The sequence below is a fragment of the Sorex fumeus genome, unplaced genomic scaffold (genome assembly GCF_029834395.1).
Source record: "Sorex fumeus unplaced genomic scaffold, SorFum_2.1 ptg000024l, whole genome shotgun sequence".
Classification (NCBI taxonomy): Eukaryota; Metazoa; Chordata; class Mammalia; order Eulipotyphla; family Soricidae; genus Sorex; species Sorex fumeus.
In genome coordinates, this window is record NW_026606081.1 from 49,669,644 (window position 1) to 49,689,149 (window position 19,506).

A 19,506-nucleotide genomic window follows, 5' to 3' on the forward strand; every position below is an offset into this window, starting at 1 on the left:
TGACTGGGTTTCAGTCATACAATGTTCCAACTCCCATCCCTCCACCAGTGTAATTTCCCACCACCCTCTGCACCCCCCCCCCAACCTGCTTCTATGGCAGATGCTTTTCTTCTCTCTCTCTCTCTCTCTCTCTCTCTCTCTCTCTCCCCTCTCTCTTTCTCTCTCGCTCTCCTTTTGGGCATTATGATTTGCACTACAGGTACTGAGAGGTTATCATGTTTGTCACTTTATCTCCTTTCAGCACTCAGTTCTTGTCCAACGTGATCATTTTCAACTATCATTGTCACACTGGTCCCTTCTCTGTCCTAACACCACCCCTCATACATACACACACACACACACACACACACACACACACACACACTCCTGAGGTAGCTTCCAACCGTGGGCCACCTCTCCTGGCTCTGTCTCTGGTGTCCTTGGGTATTAGTCTCATAAAGGCATCTTCAAAGGTGAAACACCAGTGACCAAGTGAGTTAAAGCAAAGATCAACAAATGGGACTACATTAAATTAACAACTTCCCCATCTTCTTCACCCTCAAGTCGCTGTGCAGACAGGTGCGTCCATCTCCTTTGCCTGAAGGGCCTGAGTTTGTGGTTTGACCTGCTTTGCATAGAAACGGAGGCTGCCGTGTAGAGAGGGGGCCGCCCGTGCAGGGCGCTTGGGACAGCTGATGACAGCAGGTTTGCGGTGTGGGCAGGTGGGGGCGCTTTTTCAGAATTCCGTCCCAGTGGTGTTTCCGGGCACCCGAGGACGAAAGACACCTGGGACCATGGCTGTGGGTTTGTCCTTTCTAGCCGAAACCCGAAAGATACTTGCAGTTTCTTTATCCTGTCAGCGCTCTTCCTGTTTCTGAAAGTGAGTGCTCGAATATAATGCAATGTTGTCTTTTTTTTTTTAGTGTGTGTGTGTGTGTGTGTGTGTGTGTGAGGTGGATCCCAGAGATGCTGGGTGGTGGTGGGGGGGGGATGGCTATCCCTGGCTCTGTACTTGGGAGTGACCCTAACCTTGGTCAGGGAGCCATAGGTGGTATCCCTTGCAAAACAAGTACTTCTTGTATTATCTCTTTGGCTATATATATATATATAAGATATATATGATATACATATATGATATATATATATATATATATATATATATATATATATATAGCCAAAGAGTGGACTACCTCCACTACCCAGCCGCCGCCACACTCCAGGATGCTTTCCGGACCCGCGCGGCCTCAAATCGGCCGCGCAACATATCATAAGACACTAAATACCCATCTTCCAGAATTGTCATACCATATTTGATAGGGTTCAAATATGGTAACACCTACAAAGGCGATTAGAGGTCGCCCCAAAAGCCTCTATCCCTCTCGGAAAGACCGGCAAGCTACCGAGAGTATTCCGCCCGCACGGACAAGCCTGGCAAGCTATCCGTTGTGTATTCGATATGCCGAAACCAGCAACTACAACTGGTCTCATTCATCTGACCCTGAAGGCTTCACCGATATGGCAGCACTGAGAAGGATGAGAAAGGAGAGGCCAATAAAATCTCAAGGCCGAACTAGGCTGCCACAATGAAGGAAGACAAAAATGATCGTCTGTACTTTCAATGCACGTACGCTAGCATCAGATGCATCCATCGAGGACCTGATGGTACAAGCGCGAATGATCAAGTACGACATCATTGGTCTGACTGAGACAAGAAGGCACGAATCTCACCATGCCGTTTTCGACACTGGAGAAGAATTGTTCCTCAGAACATGTGATAAAAGAGGTGTCGGAGGCGTCGGTGTCCTTGTCAACACAAACTTGGCCATGAGCATTGATTCATTCGAATGCCTAACAACCTGAATCGGACGTTTACATTTGAATAGATGTGGCTCACTTCCGGCAGTTTCTATCTTCATTGTCTATGCACCAACATCTCATTATGATGAAAGAGAAATTGAGAAGTTCTACATGGAGCTGGAGAAGTTCTATAAAGAAGACCACACCTTCTACAAGATCATTGTGGGTGATTTTAATGCCAAGATAGTACTGAGAAGATCAGCTGAAGAACTTCACATCAGGACCCATGGCCTAGAATGGAATGAACAGGGTGAGAGACTGTCTGAGTTCATCATGTTGACCAAGACCATCCATGGTAACTCACAGTTACAGAAGGCAAAATCTAAACGTTGGACATGGGAGTCTCCCGGTGGACGATTCCACAACGAAATAGACCACATCATATTCAATCGACGGTTTTGCCTGACCGATGTCGCTGTTGTCCCAAAATTCCGAACGGGATTGGACCACCGTCTCCTTCGTGCAAAATTCTACTTCACAGAGCGGGGAGAAAGGACTGCAAAGTTTAAAAAGAGAACTCCCAGAATGACCACCAACTGGGAGCTCTTTGGCACTGTTGCAACAACATGGGAAGATGCCATTGTTGACAACATTGACGAGGAATATGATCGACTGGTTCAGCACCTCCATAAATGTGCGAGGAACGCCAAGAGAGAGATAGCCACAAAAAAACACCTCTTTTCGAAAACTCTTGAGCTTATTCGCCAGCGTGGTTTGGCGCATGCCTCAGGCAGCCGCAAGCTAACGTCCGAGCTCGCAAAGCAGTGCAGAGATGCGATCAAGGAAGACCTCAAAGAGAGAAGAGCAGAAGTGCTGGTAGATGCGGCAGAAGCCGGGAAAAAGTATTCGTAAAGCCCACCTGTCCTTTGCCAACCACAAGATCAAGATGACTGCCCTCCGACGTCCTGATGGATCCATCACATCCTCCAGAAGGGCAATAGAGATTATCCATGACTTCTACTCAAATCTCTTCGATAGCCATGTCCACTTGCCAACATACCAAATTCCTCAGGATGGATATGTCGTTCCCAATTCTCCCTTCCAAAATCCAATATGCCATTTCGTCGGTAAAGAAACGAACAGCACCCGGCCCAGACAAGGTCAGACCTGAACACCTGAGGAACCTGCCGTCAGTACTCATCAATACACTGGCTCGGCTCTTTACACACTACCTGTCTGAATGCAAGGTTCCGTCCCAGTGGAAAACCAGCAGGACTGTACTACTGTTAAGAAGGGAGACATCCATGACATTGGCAACTATCGCCCGATCTGCCTATTGTCTGTCATCTACAAGTTGTTCACTCGAGTCATCCTGAATAGGATTGGCAGAACACTAGATGAAGGACAACCATGCGAGCAAGCCGGGTTCCGCAAAGGATTCAGCACCATTGACCATATCCACACGATAACCAAGCTCATTGAGGTTTCTCGGGAGTTCAAGATGCCGCTCTGTTTAACGTTCATTGATTTAAAGAAGGCCTTTGATTCTGTTGAGACGGAAGTGGTCATTGAAGCCCTAGCCAATCAGGGCATTCAAGCCCAATACATCAAGATCCTCCGTGAGCTGTATTGCAGATTCACTACCAGGATCTCACCATTCTACAAAGAAGTAATCATGGATGTCAAGAGAGGGGTTCGGCAGGGTGATACCATTTCACCAAAACTCTTCAGTGCCACCCTCAAGAACATCATGTGATGACTGGAATGGGAAGGAATGGGAGTGAAGATAGATGGTCGGCAACTACACCACCTCCGCTTTGCTGATGACATTGTTTTAATAACACCAAACATCAGCCAAGCCGCACAAATGCTGGCCGACTTTGACCGTGAGTGTGGAAAGGTAGGACTACAGCTGAATCTTACGAAGACAATGTTTATGAGAAACAGCCTTGTTCCTGATGCCCCATTCGCTCTCAACAGAACGACCATCTCCGAATGCAACAGCTATGTGTACCTAGGTCGAGAAGTCAACATGACAAATGACCTGGCACCCGAACTGCACAGGAGGAAGAGAGCAGCTTGGAACGCCTTCAAGAACGTCGAAGAAATAGCTAAGAGGACGAAGAACCTCCGGCTCTGGGCACATCCCTTTGATTCCACTGTTCTTCCTGCATTAACATATGCCTCAGAGACCTGGGCCCTACGCAAACAGGATGAGAACGCTATTCAGGTCTCCCAAAGAAGAATTGAAAGAGCTATGCTTGGAATATCATGTTTCACTCAAATAAGAGAAAGAATCTGGAGTTCTGACATCCGTCGACGATCAAGAATCAGGGACGCTGTCTCATTTGCCAAGGTGTCAAAAAGCAGATGGGATGGTCACGTAATGAGATTTAAAGACGACCGCTGGACTAGAGCTGTTACCGACTGGATTCCACGGGATGTCAAAAGACCGCGTGGTCGCCCACCTACCAGATGGTCAGACTTCTTCATCAAGATCATGAATGATCGGTTTGAGGCTCTTCATGTTCCCAGAGTGAACAGATGCCATTGGGCTACACTAGCACGCGGCAGGGACAAATGGAGAAGTTACTGGCGCCCGCTCGAGCAAATCGACGACTAATGGGAAGTTAAGTGAAGTGATATATATATATATATATATATATATGTATATATATGGGTGGGAGCAGGCACATCCAGTGGTGCTCAGGGGTTATTCCTGGCTCTGCACTTAGGAGTCACTCCTGGTGGGTTCTGGGGACCTTATAGGATGCCGGGGATCAAACCTGGTTGACTGTGTGCGAGGCAAGCCCCCTGGCAGTGCTTTACTCTCTCTCCAGCCTATAGACAGAGCAATAGTGACCCTGGGTAGCCACATGCAAGGCAAATGCCCCACCCACTGTACCAGCGCTCCAACCCCCCTACATAAATAATACTTTTTTTTTTTTAATTTCCACACCCCCAGCGGTGAAGGGTTGATGGCTCAGTGCTTGGGCCTTGCAGTGTGGTGGTCTCAGACCCCACCATCCTGGATGGCAGGACCACGGCAGTGATACTCGGGGGGCAGCACTGAGCAAAGCAGGTGCTTGAGCCTCTTCTCCGTGGCCATGAAAATCATCCCTCATGATATCCCAGAAGCTGGTTTTCTCTCCTCTGTGGCATGTGAGGACACTGAGGCACCATGTGGCACTCACGTGTCAGCTCTCACCCTGGCAGAATTCTGGCGGTGTACATGAGAGCAGCAGCTTGGGGCCCTGACAGAACTGGCTTGTAGAGCCCAGCCCGAGCAGTGGCCCGGGCTGTTGACTATGTTTGTGGGCTTAAGAAGGGACATTCGAGCCAGAGAGATAAGATAGCGGGAAGGACATTTTCCTGGCAGGTGGTCAACCCGGGTTCCATCCCCGACATCCCATCGGGTCCCCAGACCCCCTCCAAGGAGCCATCTCTGAGCAGAGTCCGGAGTAAGCCCTGAGCACTGCTGGGTGTGGCCCAACGTTCTGACGGCACCTCAGCCACCACTCAAAGGGGCCTTAAAGCAGCATCTGCCCTGGGTGAGGTCAGTGGGATGGGGGATGGGCGGTGCCTACAGGCTCCAGGAGACAGCTCTGGGCTTCTGTCCCACTGAGATTCCAGCCTTTGCTTCCTGCCTGCCTACAGCCACTGTACTGGCCTCCCGTAAGGACCCTGTCTCCTTTGATTCCAGGGTTCTTCACCCTGTGACCGCCCCCTGGGTGCTGAATGTCCCCCTCCCATCAGCCTCCCCAAACCTCAGAGCCACAGAGGCAGCTGGCCCAGCTGTGCAGACCCCTGGGAAAATCACCGTTCTTATTTTTGAGGGATTTTTCTTGCCCCCCCACCCCCAGCTGTATCGCTTTCCTCTCGCGTTTCTCCCTTCCCTCTGTTGCTGTCCCCGTCTTTCCTGGGGTCACACGCCTGCTAGCAGAAGACAGCATCCTGGCACCATCAGGAATCACAGGGGCAGTGCCGTCCACAGGGTTCACCTGCCATGGAGGGGGGCGTCACTGGGCTCCGGGTCTCAGCCTCGCCCCACAAGGCAGGCAGCCCCCCGGCATGGGGGCTCACAAGTAGCCACATTCCAGCGACCGTGGGCGAGTTTGCTCCTAGTAAGCCCCTTGGACTTAACCCACGTTGCCTTAAATCTCCCGTTTCTCATCCCACACCAGAAAGGATGTTTTTTCTTTTCTTTTCTTTTCTTTTGGAGGGGGAAGAGTCCCACACAGTGCTCAGGGGACCTGGGGGCCACTCTCAGTGGTACTTGGTCAGCCAGCCTGCGCTCTGCGGGGTTCCACCAGGGGTCCACCCGGATTGGACGTGCTTGGGGGGACCTGGTGCTGTGCAGGTTGAACTCAGGTCCTGGACCCCAAGATTGTTTCCCCTAGTTTGGGGGCCATTCCCTGGGATGCCCAGGGATGCTGGCGGGCCCCCAGCCCCGCGTTCCCACATGCGGCCGCACTCTCGTCCCCGCTCCACCTGTCCACCTTCTTGACTCCCTGTGAGACGAATGAATCTATTCCACACGTTGTTCCCTGCTGCCTGGGCAGATGTGAGGGCGCCTTCAGCGCTGCCCCTGGAGCCTCACCCCTCGGCCTCCATGCTCTCCCTGGTGCTCTGCTCCCTGTACCACAAGCTCCTTTGTGTGCAGTTAAAAGGCAGCAACTGCGTGGCTGAACACAGCCATGCACCCTCCAGGTGCTCCCGCTGGCCCGCGGCCTGGGGAGGTGGTTCACGGACTGTGCCCGCACCCACCTGCCTGCTGCCTTCCTCTGGGCCCTTGGGGACACGTGGAAGACTGGCATGACACCCAAGTCCCCTGCTCTACCACCAACTCAGCGCCCCGCCCCCCCAACACACACACAAATTCCAAGAGAAAGAAATGAGATTTGGGGTGAGAGTGATATCACAGTGGGGAGGGTGTTTGCCTTGCACCTGGGTTTGATTCTCAGCATCTCATAGGGTCCCCTGAGCACCAGCAGGAGTAATTCCCGAGTGTATGTGCCAGGAGTAACCCCTGAACATCGCTGGGTATAACCCAAAAAGCAAAAATAAATCAATAAATTTTAAAAACTGAGATTTGCTGGAGTGAGAGGCAGGGAGAGGAGGACGGGGCTGAGAAATGGAGGGGAGACTTGAACTTCGTGTTCAAGAGGCTGAGCGGGGCTTGGAGAGTTGCAGGGGGAGGCAGGGGCGTCGGGTGACCCCCAAAATGCATGGCACAGTGGAGGGGTCAGGGGACATTCAGGCTGAGCCCCGTGGTCCGTCTCTCCCGCTCTCACCGTTCAGGCCTGCAGGGGACTCAGGGTGCAGCAGGGTTCTGGGACATGCAGTGGCTGCGTTTACACTGGGGACACTGGCAGCGGCTGTGGACGGGCTCCCTGCCCCAGAGTCTCCAGCTGGGGCCACGTCTACCCAGTCCCGGCCAGTTCTACCACTTCCTGCCCCCGCCTGGCCTCATCTTCCGGCCAGAAGAGCGCTTGCATGTGGAAAAGCTCCTCCTGCCCTGCTGGGTGCCACTTCCCTGATGGTGACAGGTCCCCCTGCCCCCACCCCCGTGCCACGTTCCAGGTGTCCCCATTTTTCAGGATCTCCTTTGCCTTGGGGTCGCAGTTCAACCCCCTGCCACCCCTTTTTGTGATCCTCCAGCTCCAAACAGACCATCAGGCCCCGCTACTGGCCCCTGGGTTGCACGGCCACTGTTTCGCTTTTATCTTTTGCCACTTCTCTGTGCACTGAGCCTGTTGGACAGACCACCCCCCCACTTCCTGTTTCAGTGGAGGGTCACATTTCCAGCATGTGGTGTGACTCCCCAGGGGGTGGGCAAGAGGCAGGAGAGACTCGAAGAGCAAGGGAAAAAGAAGGGAGGGAGGCAAGGAGGGACGCGCCAGCCTAAGCCATGTGCGGTTGGCCAATAAGGAGCACAGCAGGGAGGGGACGTGCCTGCCCGGCAGCTGACTCATGTTCGGTCCCTCAAGCACCGCCAAGAGTAATCCTTGAGCACAGAGTCAGGAGCAGCCCCTGAGCACAGCAGCCAGGTGGTGGTGCAGAAAGCCCTGATGACGATGGTCCCAATGAGCCTGTTAATGTGGCTGACCTCCAGGGAGGCCCCTCTGAAGTCCATGCGGGGCGTGTCGGCACTCAGGATGGCTCCTGGCATTGCCTCGGGGCCACACACAGCAGTGCTGGGGGGCTCTTGGGGCTGGGGGCAGGAATAAGGCTTAGATCCAGCCATGCGTGGTGGGCCGTGGGGGGGCAGGGGGCCAACTCAGGGCGTCCTGCGTGCTGGCCATGTTCTCCCCCAGCCCAGTCCCTGGGCACATACGGCCTTTGGAAGGCGGGAGCCCTGCAAGCCGCCGGAGGTTGGCCAACCTGAGCACTGCAGGGAGCAGGACGGGTCAATCTCCCTGTGGCCCCTTGATGCCTCTCACACCTCCCCGGCTGAGCTGACGCGGGGGCTGGCAGTGTGAACCCAAAGGAGCCCAGCAGAGGGCTGGCAGGGGCTGGAGGGCCACGTGCCCTGGAGTCTCAGTACATTTTCTCCAGTTTCCATTGAATTCCAGTGCCCTTCAGCGCGCCCTGGGGAGAGCCCCAGGCAGGGCCGGCTTGAGCAGCAGAGGGGAAGAGATTCATGAAGGAGGGATTGGGGGTTCCTCTAGGGCCGGCAGAAGTGGGGGCTGAAAGGGCTGCTGCCAGCCCCCTCCAAGCCTTGCCAGTGCGCTAAGTAGCTCTCAGCAGGCCCCAGAGCAGGGAGGGGGGAGGGGGCGCTGTGTTCCCTGTTTGGTTGACGTGGAAATGTAAGAGGAAGTGACTCAGGCAGCGGGAGTGCGGCTCAGCTCAGAACACTGCGCACTGTCTGCTCTCGGGGACCAGCGGGGAACCAACTGACCGCCCCTGGAGGACTGGACACCTCAGACCCTACCTGGAGGGTGGGCAGCAGAAGGGGACATGCCGGCCCCTCGCCCTGGAGGTGCCAGGCCAGCCCGGGTTTGCACAAGTAGGTACTGAAATTGCAAGGGAATGGGGGTCCAATTCTTCCTCTGGCCCCATGGCGGGCATGCAAGCTACTGCGGCAGCCGATGTGGCCTCGGTGACAGGGGTCCCCACAAGTGATGGGAGTCCCCAGAAGCGATGGGGATCCCCACAAGTGATGGAATCTCCTCAAGTGATGGGGGTCCCCAAAGGCAAAGGGGGATCCCCACAAGTGATGGGGTACCCAGAAATGATGGGGTCCCCCAAGTAATGAGGGTACCCAGAAGCAATGAAGGTTCCCAGAAGTGACAGGGCTCTCCAGAGTAATGGATCTCCTGAGGGCCTTGCAGGGTGGGGAACGCCCACCTGAGTCCACAAGAGTGGACACTGCACCCACGGAGGGAGCCGCTGTCCCCTCTGCCCCTCCCCCAGTGCTGACTCTGACTTTGGAGTGAGTGGTACCCAGGGTCACTGGGGTGTGGCAGCCCAGGGCAAGGGCGGGAAGTCCCAGCCAGGGTGAGTCTGCTGTGTGCCGTCTTCTCAGCATCCTGACGCCGCCTTGACTCATCCTCCCTCCACATCACGGCCCCACGCTCAGCCCTCGGGCAAGGCCTCTCCCTCTAGGGGCTCCAGGGCCGGCCCTGTCCGGGCGCCTTCATGGGGTGTCAGGTGGACACTGCTCATGGGGTCGATAGGACGGAGGCCAGGCTGGGGACATGGGGAGGACCCGGAAGGGACTTGAGTCTCTCTTAGCTTCCTGCACCATAAGTGAATGTCTTATTTCTCCCGCAGGTTGGCTTGTTGATTTTCTTCTAGAAGGTTCTGGGCGGGAACAGCTGCCCTGGGTAGCACCTTGGCCACTATGGGGCCCAAGAGATAAGACTTACAGAGAAGTAAAATGCCCCTGCTCCCCCCTGAGCCTGCTCTGCCGTGTTTCTCTCCCACTAGGACAGAGGAGGCAGCCCTGGGTGCTGGGCGGTGCTGGGCCCCGGGTGGCCCTGGGCCAGGTGCTGTGACTGGCCAGTGTCTCTGGGGACACAATGAGGAGGAGGACGAACACTGCATGTGAGTGTGGGGCTCACAGGAGCACTGTCAGGGGAGCAGGTGGCTATCCACAGCCAGAGTCATGTGCAGGTCTGGGGGGGCCTTCAGATCTGCAGGAGTGCTCCGTGGATGGGGTGCTCCTGGGTGGAGCAGGGTCACTGAGCCCGGGCTGTGGAGCAGTGTGCACCCCCGGAGTCAGCCCGCACAGCAGGCCAGAACATTGGCTTTGATTTTCCGGAGAGCAGCTGGGAGGGGTCCAAGCTAGGATATATGGTGAATCAGGTGACATTTGGGGAGGGGGGAGGGGGTCTACACATTGCTGACAGGTAATCTGCAGAGCTGCACGCTCAGGAGGCCCCCTCTGACAGTGCCACCCACCTCTTTTTTATTATTATTATTATTATTATTATTATTATTATTATTATCGGGCTGGAGTGATAGCGCAGTGGGTAGGGTGTTTGCCTTGCAAGCAGCCAACATGGTCAACCCGAGTTCAATTCCTCCACCCTTTTCGGAGAGCCCAGCAAGCTACCGAGAGTATCTCGCTTTTTTGGAGAGCCCAGCAAGTTACCAAGAGTATCTCGCCTTTTTGGAGAGCCCAGCAAGCTACCGAGAGTATCTCGGCAAAGTCTGGCAAGCTACCCATGACGTATTTGATATGCCGAACACAGTAACAATTATCACCATGGAGATGTTACTGGGCCCACTCAAGCAAATCAATGAACAGTGGGAGGACAGTGCTACAGTGATGATGATGATGATGATTTGATTTGGGGGTTATAACCAGAGATGTGCAAAGGTTACTCCTGGCTCTGTGCTCAGGGATCACTCTGGGTGCTGCTCGGGGGACCCTGTGTGGTGCTGAGGATGGAACCCGGGTGAGCCGCGTGCAATGCAAACCCCCTGCCCTCTGGACTCTCGCTCCGGCCCCACCATCACCCCATCTTTCAGGAGCAGGAAGGGAGGTGGCTTCAGGGGTCCCTGCTCGGCCTGACTCTCAGGCTTCCCACAGTGGGTGTGAGTGGGCAGGGTCGGGGTGTGGGGCTGTTGGGTAACTGAGCACGCAGCTTCTTGGATTGAGCTGTGCCAGCCAGCGCAGTGCCGGGACACGGGTCTCCTCCCAGGCAGCTGGGGGGTGGCGGGGGCGCCCCTGACACACAGCATGTGCTCTGGCACCGTGAGCTCCCCGCCGACGTTTCCTCGTCTGTGGGAACGGGGCCAACCTGTGCACAGAGCCTGGACTGAGGGTTTCCCTTCCTCAAAGCTTCCCGATCCCAGTGGGTGGGCCACTGCAGCCCAGGGGTCATGGTTGGCTGACTCGGGCCCTCCACCCCATGCCCATGGGAAATGCAGGGGTCACGGTCACATCAGAACCAGAAGCCAGGCCCTGCTGGCTGAATCCTGGTATTCTTAGGACTTACATGTCTGGCCCAATGGTCAGAACGGGGCCTGGGAGCTCCCCCTATAGCCCCCAAATGGGCAGCTAGGAGGCAGTCCTAGAACATTCCTGTTGCTTCTTCCCCAGGGAGCTGGGTGCGGTGGTGGGACCTCAGACAGAGGAGGGGCTCCCTCTCCTGGGCGCTTCTCATTGCTCTGTTTTGTTTTGTGGCTCAGAGGTCACACCTGGCAGTGCTCTCCCTGGCTTCATGGGGGGGGGGGGGGACAGTGTGTGGTGCTGGGATGGGAGCAGGGCTCCCCATGTGCTCTGCGTGCGCCCAGTCTTGAGTCTCTTTCTCCAGCCTTGGCACTTCCTGTTCTTCTGCGTTCCGGGCCCCCTGCGGGAGAGGGAGCCTCCTGGTCTGCAACCCTGTTCCTGCCCAGCTTCCTTCCTGCTCGCCACTGTCTCCCACTGTCGGCTCCACGGGGTCCGGGGCCAGGCTGCTGTATCTAGGGTGTGGAGCCCTTGCCTGGAGCCTGCGGGAAGGGGTGGGGGGTGATGCGGGGTGGGCAGGAGGGGGCTTGCAGGGGAAGGGCCAAGTGGAGCTCAGTGGCCCCAGGCAGCATTACCCAAATGCTGACACCTGCCTCTCCCTGGTCACCCACGTCCAGCCTTCCAGGGCAGTTTGGGGGAGAGGGATGGTGTGGCCCATATGGTCCTGGGGACAGAAGTAAGAGGACCCTGCGGGCACTGCGCCCCCACCTCACCCTGTTCCTCTGCTGTCCCCGCAGCCCTGCCATGTGCTGGCCCTAGCTGCCCTCCGAGAGGATGTCCGGGGTGTCCGAGCCCCCGAGCCGAGTGAAGGTGGGCACACTGCGCCGGCCGGAAGGCCCCCCGGAGCCCGTGGTGGTGGTGCCCGTGGACGTGGAGAAGGAGGACGTTCGCATCCTCAAGGTCTGTTTCTACAGCAACAGCTTCAACCCTGGCAAGAACTTCAAGCTGGTGAAATGCACCGTGCACACCCAGATCCAGGTGAGGGGGCACCCGCCGCCTGCCAGCCCCTGTGTGTGCCCGGGACAGGGTCCTGTACCGCACGGGAGCCCAGGTCATGGCGTGGGGCTTGGGGTGGGTGCATTACCCATGCAGGGAAGCAGAGAGGACGCCGTCGTTGTTTGTGTGTGTGTGTTTGTCTGGGGGTCCCACCTGGTAGTGCTCAGGGCTGACTCCTGGCTCTGCACCAGGATCATTGGGCCTCAGAGAGCCATGTTGGTGCCAGGGATTGAACACAGTCTTCTGCATACAAGAAAGCGCCCTGCCCTCCCATGGCCGACCCTGATTCTGTCCCTAGCACTACATATGATCCCCTGAGGACCCCCGGGGCACTATAGGCTGCACTTTAAACATATGGATGATGTGCAATCTATCGGGGTGGCACTGGCGGAGAGCAATAGTGGTAATGGTGATGGCAGTGAGGATGACAGGGTGGGGCTGGGCGGTGATTCTGATCCTGGTGGGGCTGACATTCACAGTGCCACTAAAGAGATAATGGTGGTGCCGAGGGAGGAGGTGGTGGTGGTGATGATGGTGGTGATGGCGGTGGTGGTGTCAGTGATGGTTGTGATGATGGTGATGGTGATGTTGGTGGTGTTACTGATGGTGGTGGTGATGATGGTGATGGTGATGGTGGGTGATGGCGGTGGTGTTAGTGATGGTGATGATGGTGATGATGTTGGTGGTGTTAGTGATGGTCGTGATGATGGTGGTTCATGATGATGGTGTGGTGAGCTTGATGGGGATGCTAATGACGAAGGTGCTGTCATTGCCATCACTCTGGAAAGCATATGGTGTGTATCACCTTAATGACATCTCCAAAGAACCCTAGGAAGTGTCCATACTGTTCAATTGCCAGTTCATATATATACATATGTGTATGTATATACACACACACACAGGCATGAGGCACAGAGGATCTATGCTTGCTGCTCTAAGTGGCCAAGCACAGAGCTTCTGTCTCAACCCAAACACTGCAGAGCCCATGTCCTTACCCACCATGGTGGTCTATGAAGAGAGGCAGTTGGAAACTCAAAGTTTCAGAGATGGAAATAAGGCCAGGAGATGCAGGCATGAAAAAGAAGGACATTTGGGGAGCAGAGCCATAGTGCAGCAGGGAGGGCATTTTCCTTGCATGCTGGTGGCCTAGATTTGATCCCCAGCACCCCATATGACCCCTGTAAGCACCACTAGGAGTGATCTGTGAGCACAGAGCCAGGAGTAAGCCCTGAGCACCCCCAGTGTGGCCCCAATACCCCCCCATAAAAAAAAGAAACTCCAGAAAAAGCAGCCCTGGTTTTGGAGCGAGGCATCCCATCCCCTGACGTGAAGAGCACCCGAGGAGAAGCTGAAAGGGCAAGGGGGATAGCCAGTAGAGAAGCATCACCAACTCCACGTGGCAAGGCTGAGCAGACTCAGGCACACGGCTCTGAGCATGGTCTGTCTGGCAACCTCAGGACCTGGGTCTGTGGATGAGACCATGGAGGGAATTGCATCATGTGTTCCATCAGCATTTGCTGGGTGCTTGGTGCTGGCCCCGCAAGCTCAGCAGACCCACATACTCTCTGCTGCCTCGGGCCTTTCCAGTCCAGATGGAGGCAAACCTGGGCTCTCTGGTGAATACCCCTGTGCAGACGGACGCACGTGCTCTGGCCAGGAGGAAGAGTCTCCTGAGTATATCCCACCAAATGGAACCTTTGGGAATCTCCTCCCCACCCCAACTGACCACGAACAGGGAGGTGGAGGCACCTTCCCCAGACTCCATGCAGCCTCACCAACCCCTTCCTTCTTTTTGCTCTCAGCTTCTTTCTGTGTGGGTGTGAGAGCCACGCGAGGCTTCCCGGGGGCTACAGCCATGGGCAGCAGCTGGTGCCAAGGACCCCACAGAAAGGACGCAGCGGGGAGCAGGCACTTTGCTCTCCCTTTCCCTCTTGTTTGCAATCCCCGGGAAACGGTGTTTGTTCCGAGCTCTGAGTCTCGGAGGCAGGCAGAGCTGGGAGCCCGGTATTTTTCTCAAACGTGCTAATTTGCTTGTCTGGGAAAGGGGCTAAGATAACACTTGGAAAACAACTGGTAGAGTCAGTACCCCACGCCGTGCCCACACAAGAAGGCTCGACTCCTGCAGCTCCTTCTCCCCTTTCTCCGTTTCTCTCCCCCAGACCTCTCTCCTCTCTCAGCCCCGCCCTCTCTGTCCTCATCTTCCTCCTCATGTGTCCCTGATAGCTGGACTCTCACCCTGCCGCCTCCCACAACAGAGACCCAAGAATCCGGCGTCTCATCACCTCCGCCGAGGCCCTCATTCCCCGCCTCCCCTCCCTCTGATTGGGGGCGCCTGGGGTCTCCTCTGTCCCTCTGCTTCCCGTCTCTCACCAGACTCTGTGTCTCCTGCCGGGGTCCCGGGCAGAGAACCAGTGGTAGCCCCTCAACACCCCACATCCCATCTCGTGCCCGCCTCTGTCTGGCATCGTCCTTGTGTTGTCCCGAGGCATTACGCTCTGCATCCACTTGCACATCCCGCTTCTCTTTCTCCCCAACTCCCATGGGCCTCCCAACCCTCCTGGCCTCCCGGCTGGGCATGGGGTGGCCTTGGGGGTGCTTCTTGCCCCGGGCCTGAGGAAGGCAGAGTCCACTGCACCTGTCCCCAGCTCCGCACTCCCCTGAACCTTTAGTGGTCCTCAACACATTCCAGAACATTCCCAGAGAGGCCTGCTCCACGTCTCTCAGCCCCTCGTGCCTGCTCTGTCTTCATCTGATGTTTGTCTCGGGGAGTCTGGAGTTTAAATGACCCCTCTCCATGCACAGCCTGTGGCAAGCTAGATATTAGCAGCATTCACCCCTCCCCCCTCCATGTGGTCGTGTGCGGGTCTAAGGCCTCAGGTTGGGGGTGAGGCTTGGAGGGGGCTGTGAGGTGGGCCCCGAGATGGGCCCCAGGTCCTTGGAGTGGTGTCCACTGAACATTGTGTGCACTCTGCCCAGGAGGAGTCCGGAGGGGGACAAGGCTCCCCCGGGTGTCCTCTGGAGAGCCAGAGCAGTTGCTTGTCCTCCTCTCTCAGCCAGGCCGCGGGTTCCTGCTCAAACCATCCGAGCTGACTCAGACACTGGCCGTGTGATCAGAGAACCACAGGTCAGGGCTCACGTCCTTGGCTTCCCAACAGTCCCTGCTGCCCTCGGTCAAGGCTCGCTGAGAGCCTCAGGGCTGAGGTGCAGAGGAAGGGAGGAGAGGCTGGTGCGCCGGCATTGTGGCTAAAGATTTCCTTGGAGAGGAGAAAGAAGGCCGCCTGCACACGTGCACACACACGTGCATACACGCACTCCCTCACATGCACACACACTTGCACACATATGCACACATGCATGTAGTGCACATGTGTGTACATGCACATATGCACACTCATGCACATGAGCACACACCTGCGTGCACACATGTGCACACACGTGCACATTTGCACACGTGTGCATGGACACGCACATGTGTGCACACATGCATACACACTCGCACACATGAGTGCATATGCACATTTGTATGCACACTCCTGTATGCACATATGCACACATGCACGCACATGAGCACATCTGCACACCTGCATGCACACACACATATGCATGCACACACATGCAAGCACACGTATATGCATGCATGCACATTCATGCACATGCTCACTCACACCAACACATTCCTGGAAACCGGAAAGGAAAGGGCTCATCCACGAAGTTCTTGATCAGCACCACAGAGACGCCCACATGACTGCAAGGAGCTGCCTTCCTGCACCCCTCCAATTCCTGTGCACCCCCGAGGCCAGCCCACTCCCACAGCCACCTGTGGAGGTTCAGAGGCACTGGGGGTGTGGGGGGGCAGCCGGCTTGGGTGAAGTCCTTCCTTCGCTGCTCGCACTCACGTGCCTGTGCCTGCATTTCTATTTTTAATATGACAGTTGTGTGGCTGATGTCCTTGCTAGACAGACGCTTTCGATCACACCCAGAGCAATGCTTGCAAAGCGATAAGTTATGCTGTATTATTTGGCTCATCAGCCACCTTTGAAAAATTGCCCCTCATGGGGCCGGAGCAATGACACAGTGGGTAGTGAGTTCGCCTTGCACACAACCTACCGGGCTCAACTCCTGACACCCCAGAGGGTCTCCCCTGAGCCCAGCAGGAGGTACCCCTGAGCACAGAGCCAGGAGTAAACCCTGACCACTACCAGGTGGGACCTCAAAACCAACAAACACACAATCATCCTTCAGTTATACAGAGAACTAAGAAATTGCTGCTGGGTCGGGTACCAAGGGAATCGTCATCTAATCACCACAGCCTGAAATGACAGAAAGACATTCTCTCAGAGCCCAGGGGCCAGAAGTCCTGAAGAAAGGAGTGGGTGGAGCTGCCCCCTCATGGAAGGTTCTAGAGCAGGCCCTTTCCTGCCTCTCGAAGTGCGGGGGACTCGCGACTTGCGGCTATACCCCTCGAGCTCTGCCTCCACCCTCACACCCCCATCTCTTCTCTCTGTGCATCTCTTCCTCGGGCCTTACTTAAGGACACTCAAGGGAGTCCCCGAGATGTTCCAGAACGAAGTGCTCTCTCAGCTTCGCCTTCATGACAGCTGCAGAGGCCCTTTCCCCAGGGGGCCCCAAGGAATAACTGTGTGAGGGCAGCTGAACTCACACGCACAAGGCCTTGAGTTAGATCCCCGTCACCATCCCCACAGCGCAGAGAATGAGTTCAGTAGCATCCCCTGGGTTCCCCCATCACCTGGGTTCCCAGCATCCTCTGGGTTCCTGGCATTACCTGGTTTCTGAGCGTCCTCTGGGTTTCCCAGCACCCCAGCAAAGTGTATAACATCCAGCACATAAGATTCCCAAACTTATCTGACCTACCATCTTTTTCAGACAAAAATTTTACTGGGTGTCCCCTGGAATTCTATCTTCTTGTACTGAGGTGTCATTATTTATAATAGAATTAAAGTTCATTGCTTTATTTTACGTATTGATGGATGGGCTACACCCGGTGGGCTACACTCAGGGCTAACTCCTGGCTCTGTGCTCCAGGATCACTCCTGGTGGTGCTCAGGGAATCATATGCAGTGCCTGGAAGGCGAGTGCCTTAACCCTGTCCTATCTCTCAGCCCTTGAAGTCTTATTTTATAGTGGCAAAGCTCCAACAGCAGTCCCCCCACCGGGGTTCCAAGATCTCCCACCTTCATCCCCCTCCCTCCCATCCCCTCAGCTCCCGATTCTATTGATCTTGTTTCAGAGTTTGTTTCTGGTACAGTCCCTTCCTTTGCTTATGCTCCGTGACTGAGCAAGATTATGTTTTTTGCTTCCTGACTTGCTTCACTTAGCATGACACCTTTCTGTACCACGCAGATTGTAGCAAACCGCAAATGTTCATCTTTCCTCCTAGCTGAATAATGTTCCATTGTGTCTATACACCACAATTGCTGTAGTCATTCATCTATTGTTGGGCACTTAGGTTGTTTTTGAATGATGCAAAAACAGTATCTTTGTTTGCAGGATTTTTTTTTCCTGCTTTGTATCTCACTCTGTGCTTTGGGCTGAAAGAGTGAAATCCCACGGATTGGATAGTTGAAATGACAGAAATTTATTTCTCAAAGTCCTGGAAGCTGGAAACTGGGAGTCAGGGTTGGGGTCTGGAGAGAGCCATCTTCCCAGCTTGCAGATGGATAGATATCTTTTTGCTCTATTCTCTACAAGAGAAAGAGAGAGAGAATGAAGGGAGAGAGGGGGAGAGAGAGGGAGAGAAGGAGAGAGAGGAGAGAGAGAAAAGGAGAAAGGGGGAGAGAGGAGAGAAGACAGGAAGAGAAAGAAGGATGAGAGGGTGGAGAGAGAGAGAGAGAGAGAGAGACCCTCTGACTCAAGTCTTAGATGAGGGCCCTAATCCCACTGCTGAGGGCACCACCCTCAAGCCCTCACCACCTCACAGAGGGACCGAGATGACAGCATAAATATGGGCAGGCCCAAACACAGATTCGGATCTGTGATATGCTTCCAGACATAGAACCGAGGCAGTGGCGTGGTTCTAGCTTCAACCTCCTGGTGTCTGTGTCTGCGCTGGACCGGAAGTTCCTGGGGGAGGCTTTGTTTTACTCACTGCTGGGTTCCCGCAGCTGGAATGGGCTCAGGTGAATTGCCGAAGGTAGGGCCAGAGGCTTCTGCCATGTAGCCTTTGGTCAGTGCAGAAATAAAATCACCGAAGGTGCGAACTCTGGGTCAGCTGGGGCCTCACCGTCTGGCTGCTCTCGCCTTTCCCAGGTCTGCTCAGCCGAGTCTTTAGTCACAAGCGGTCCATTTCAAATGATAGTCACTTAGTCACTTTCCTGATGCCTCACCTCTGTCTCCATGTCCCTACGTCTCCATCTGTGGGAACTTGGTCAATGCATATACCATCTCCATCTGTGCAGACCGTTGCAGCATTAGTACATGGAGCAGGAGGAGAAGGAGGGTCCAGGGAGGGGTTTCCACAAAGCTGCCTGTTCAGAGTTGTCCAACATCTCATTGGGTGTTTGGGGTCCCCCCGGAGGGGCTCGGGGGACCATGCGGTGCCAGGGATTTGAGCCTGGGCCTCCCACGTGCCAACACTCCAGCCCTTTGAGCTGTCCCCCTGACTCTCAAAGTAAGCCCCTTCAAAAAATAAAATTTAGGCAAGACCTTTTTAAGGCAAGGCTTAAAGTTATTTTACTCTTCAACCGTGCTTTCTTTAAAAAGAGGAGCATTTTGTCTGTCTAGAGCAAAAGTGAAGGCGGGTGAGTAAGTTACAACCGTTTGAAGACCAGAGTCTAGCAGCTCAGCCACAACCCCGGGATGGAGGTCTGTCTGCAGGCATGTGGTTGAGGCCAGTCCGGAAAGGCCCCGGCCACAGGGAGGAAGGAGCACTGGGCAGGGGAGCAGTGGGTCCACGGCCTCTGGTAGCTCTGGAGCTGGGGCCCCCTCAGGGATGTGTCTAGTTGGGGTGAAAAAGGAGCATTTGTCGTCTGAAGTGACCAGAGTCTGCAAGTCGGGTGTGATCTTGGGGGAGGCCCAGGCTGTGCTAATGGAGGACCCAGGACACTGTTTACGATCACTCAGGGAAGATGTTCATAAAACAGGCTGGAGCGATAGTACAGTGGGTAGGGCATTGCATGCGGCCGACCTGAGTTCAATCCCTCAGCATCCCATATGGTCCCCCAAGCATCGCCTGAAGTAATTCCTGAGTGCAGAGCCAGGAGGAACCCCTGAGCATCCCTGGGTGTGACCCTAAAAGCAAAAAAAAAATGTTTATA

The 19,506-nt window shown here is 55.2% G+C and overlaps 1 protein-coding gene across 1 annotated transcript in view; it reads left to right on the top strand.

Annotated features, from left to right (window-relative positions):
- Positions 1 to 19,506, top strand: part of PTK2B (protein tyrosine kinase 2 beta) — a 97,599-nt gene that overhangs the window by 40,496 nt on the left and 37,597 nt on the right. Inside the window, exon 2 of the mRNA XM_056114152.1 lies at positions 11,974 to 12,214. Within this exon, the coding sequence (XP_055970127.1) occupies positions 12,011 to 12,214 (204 nt within the window). The 5' untranslated portion in view covers positions 11,974 to 12,010. The remainder of the gene's footprint in view (positions 1 to 11,973; positions 12,215 to 19,506) is intronic.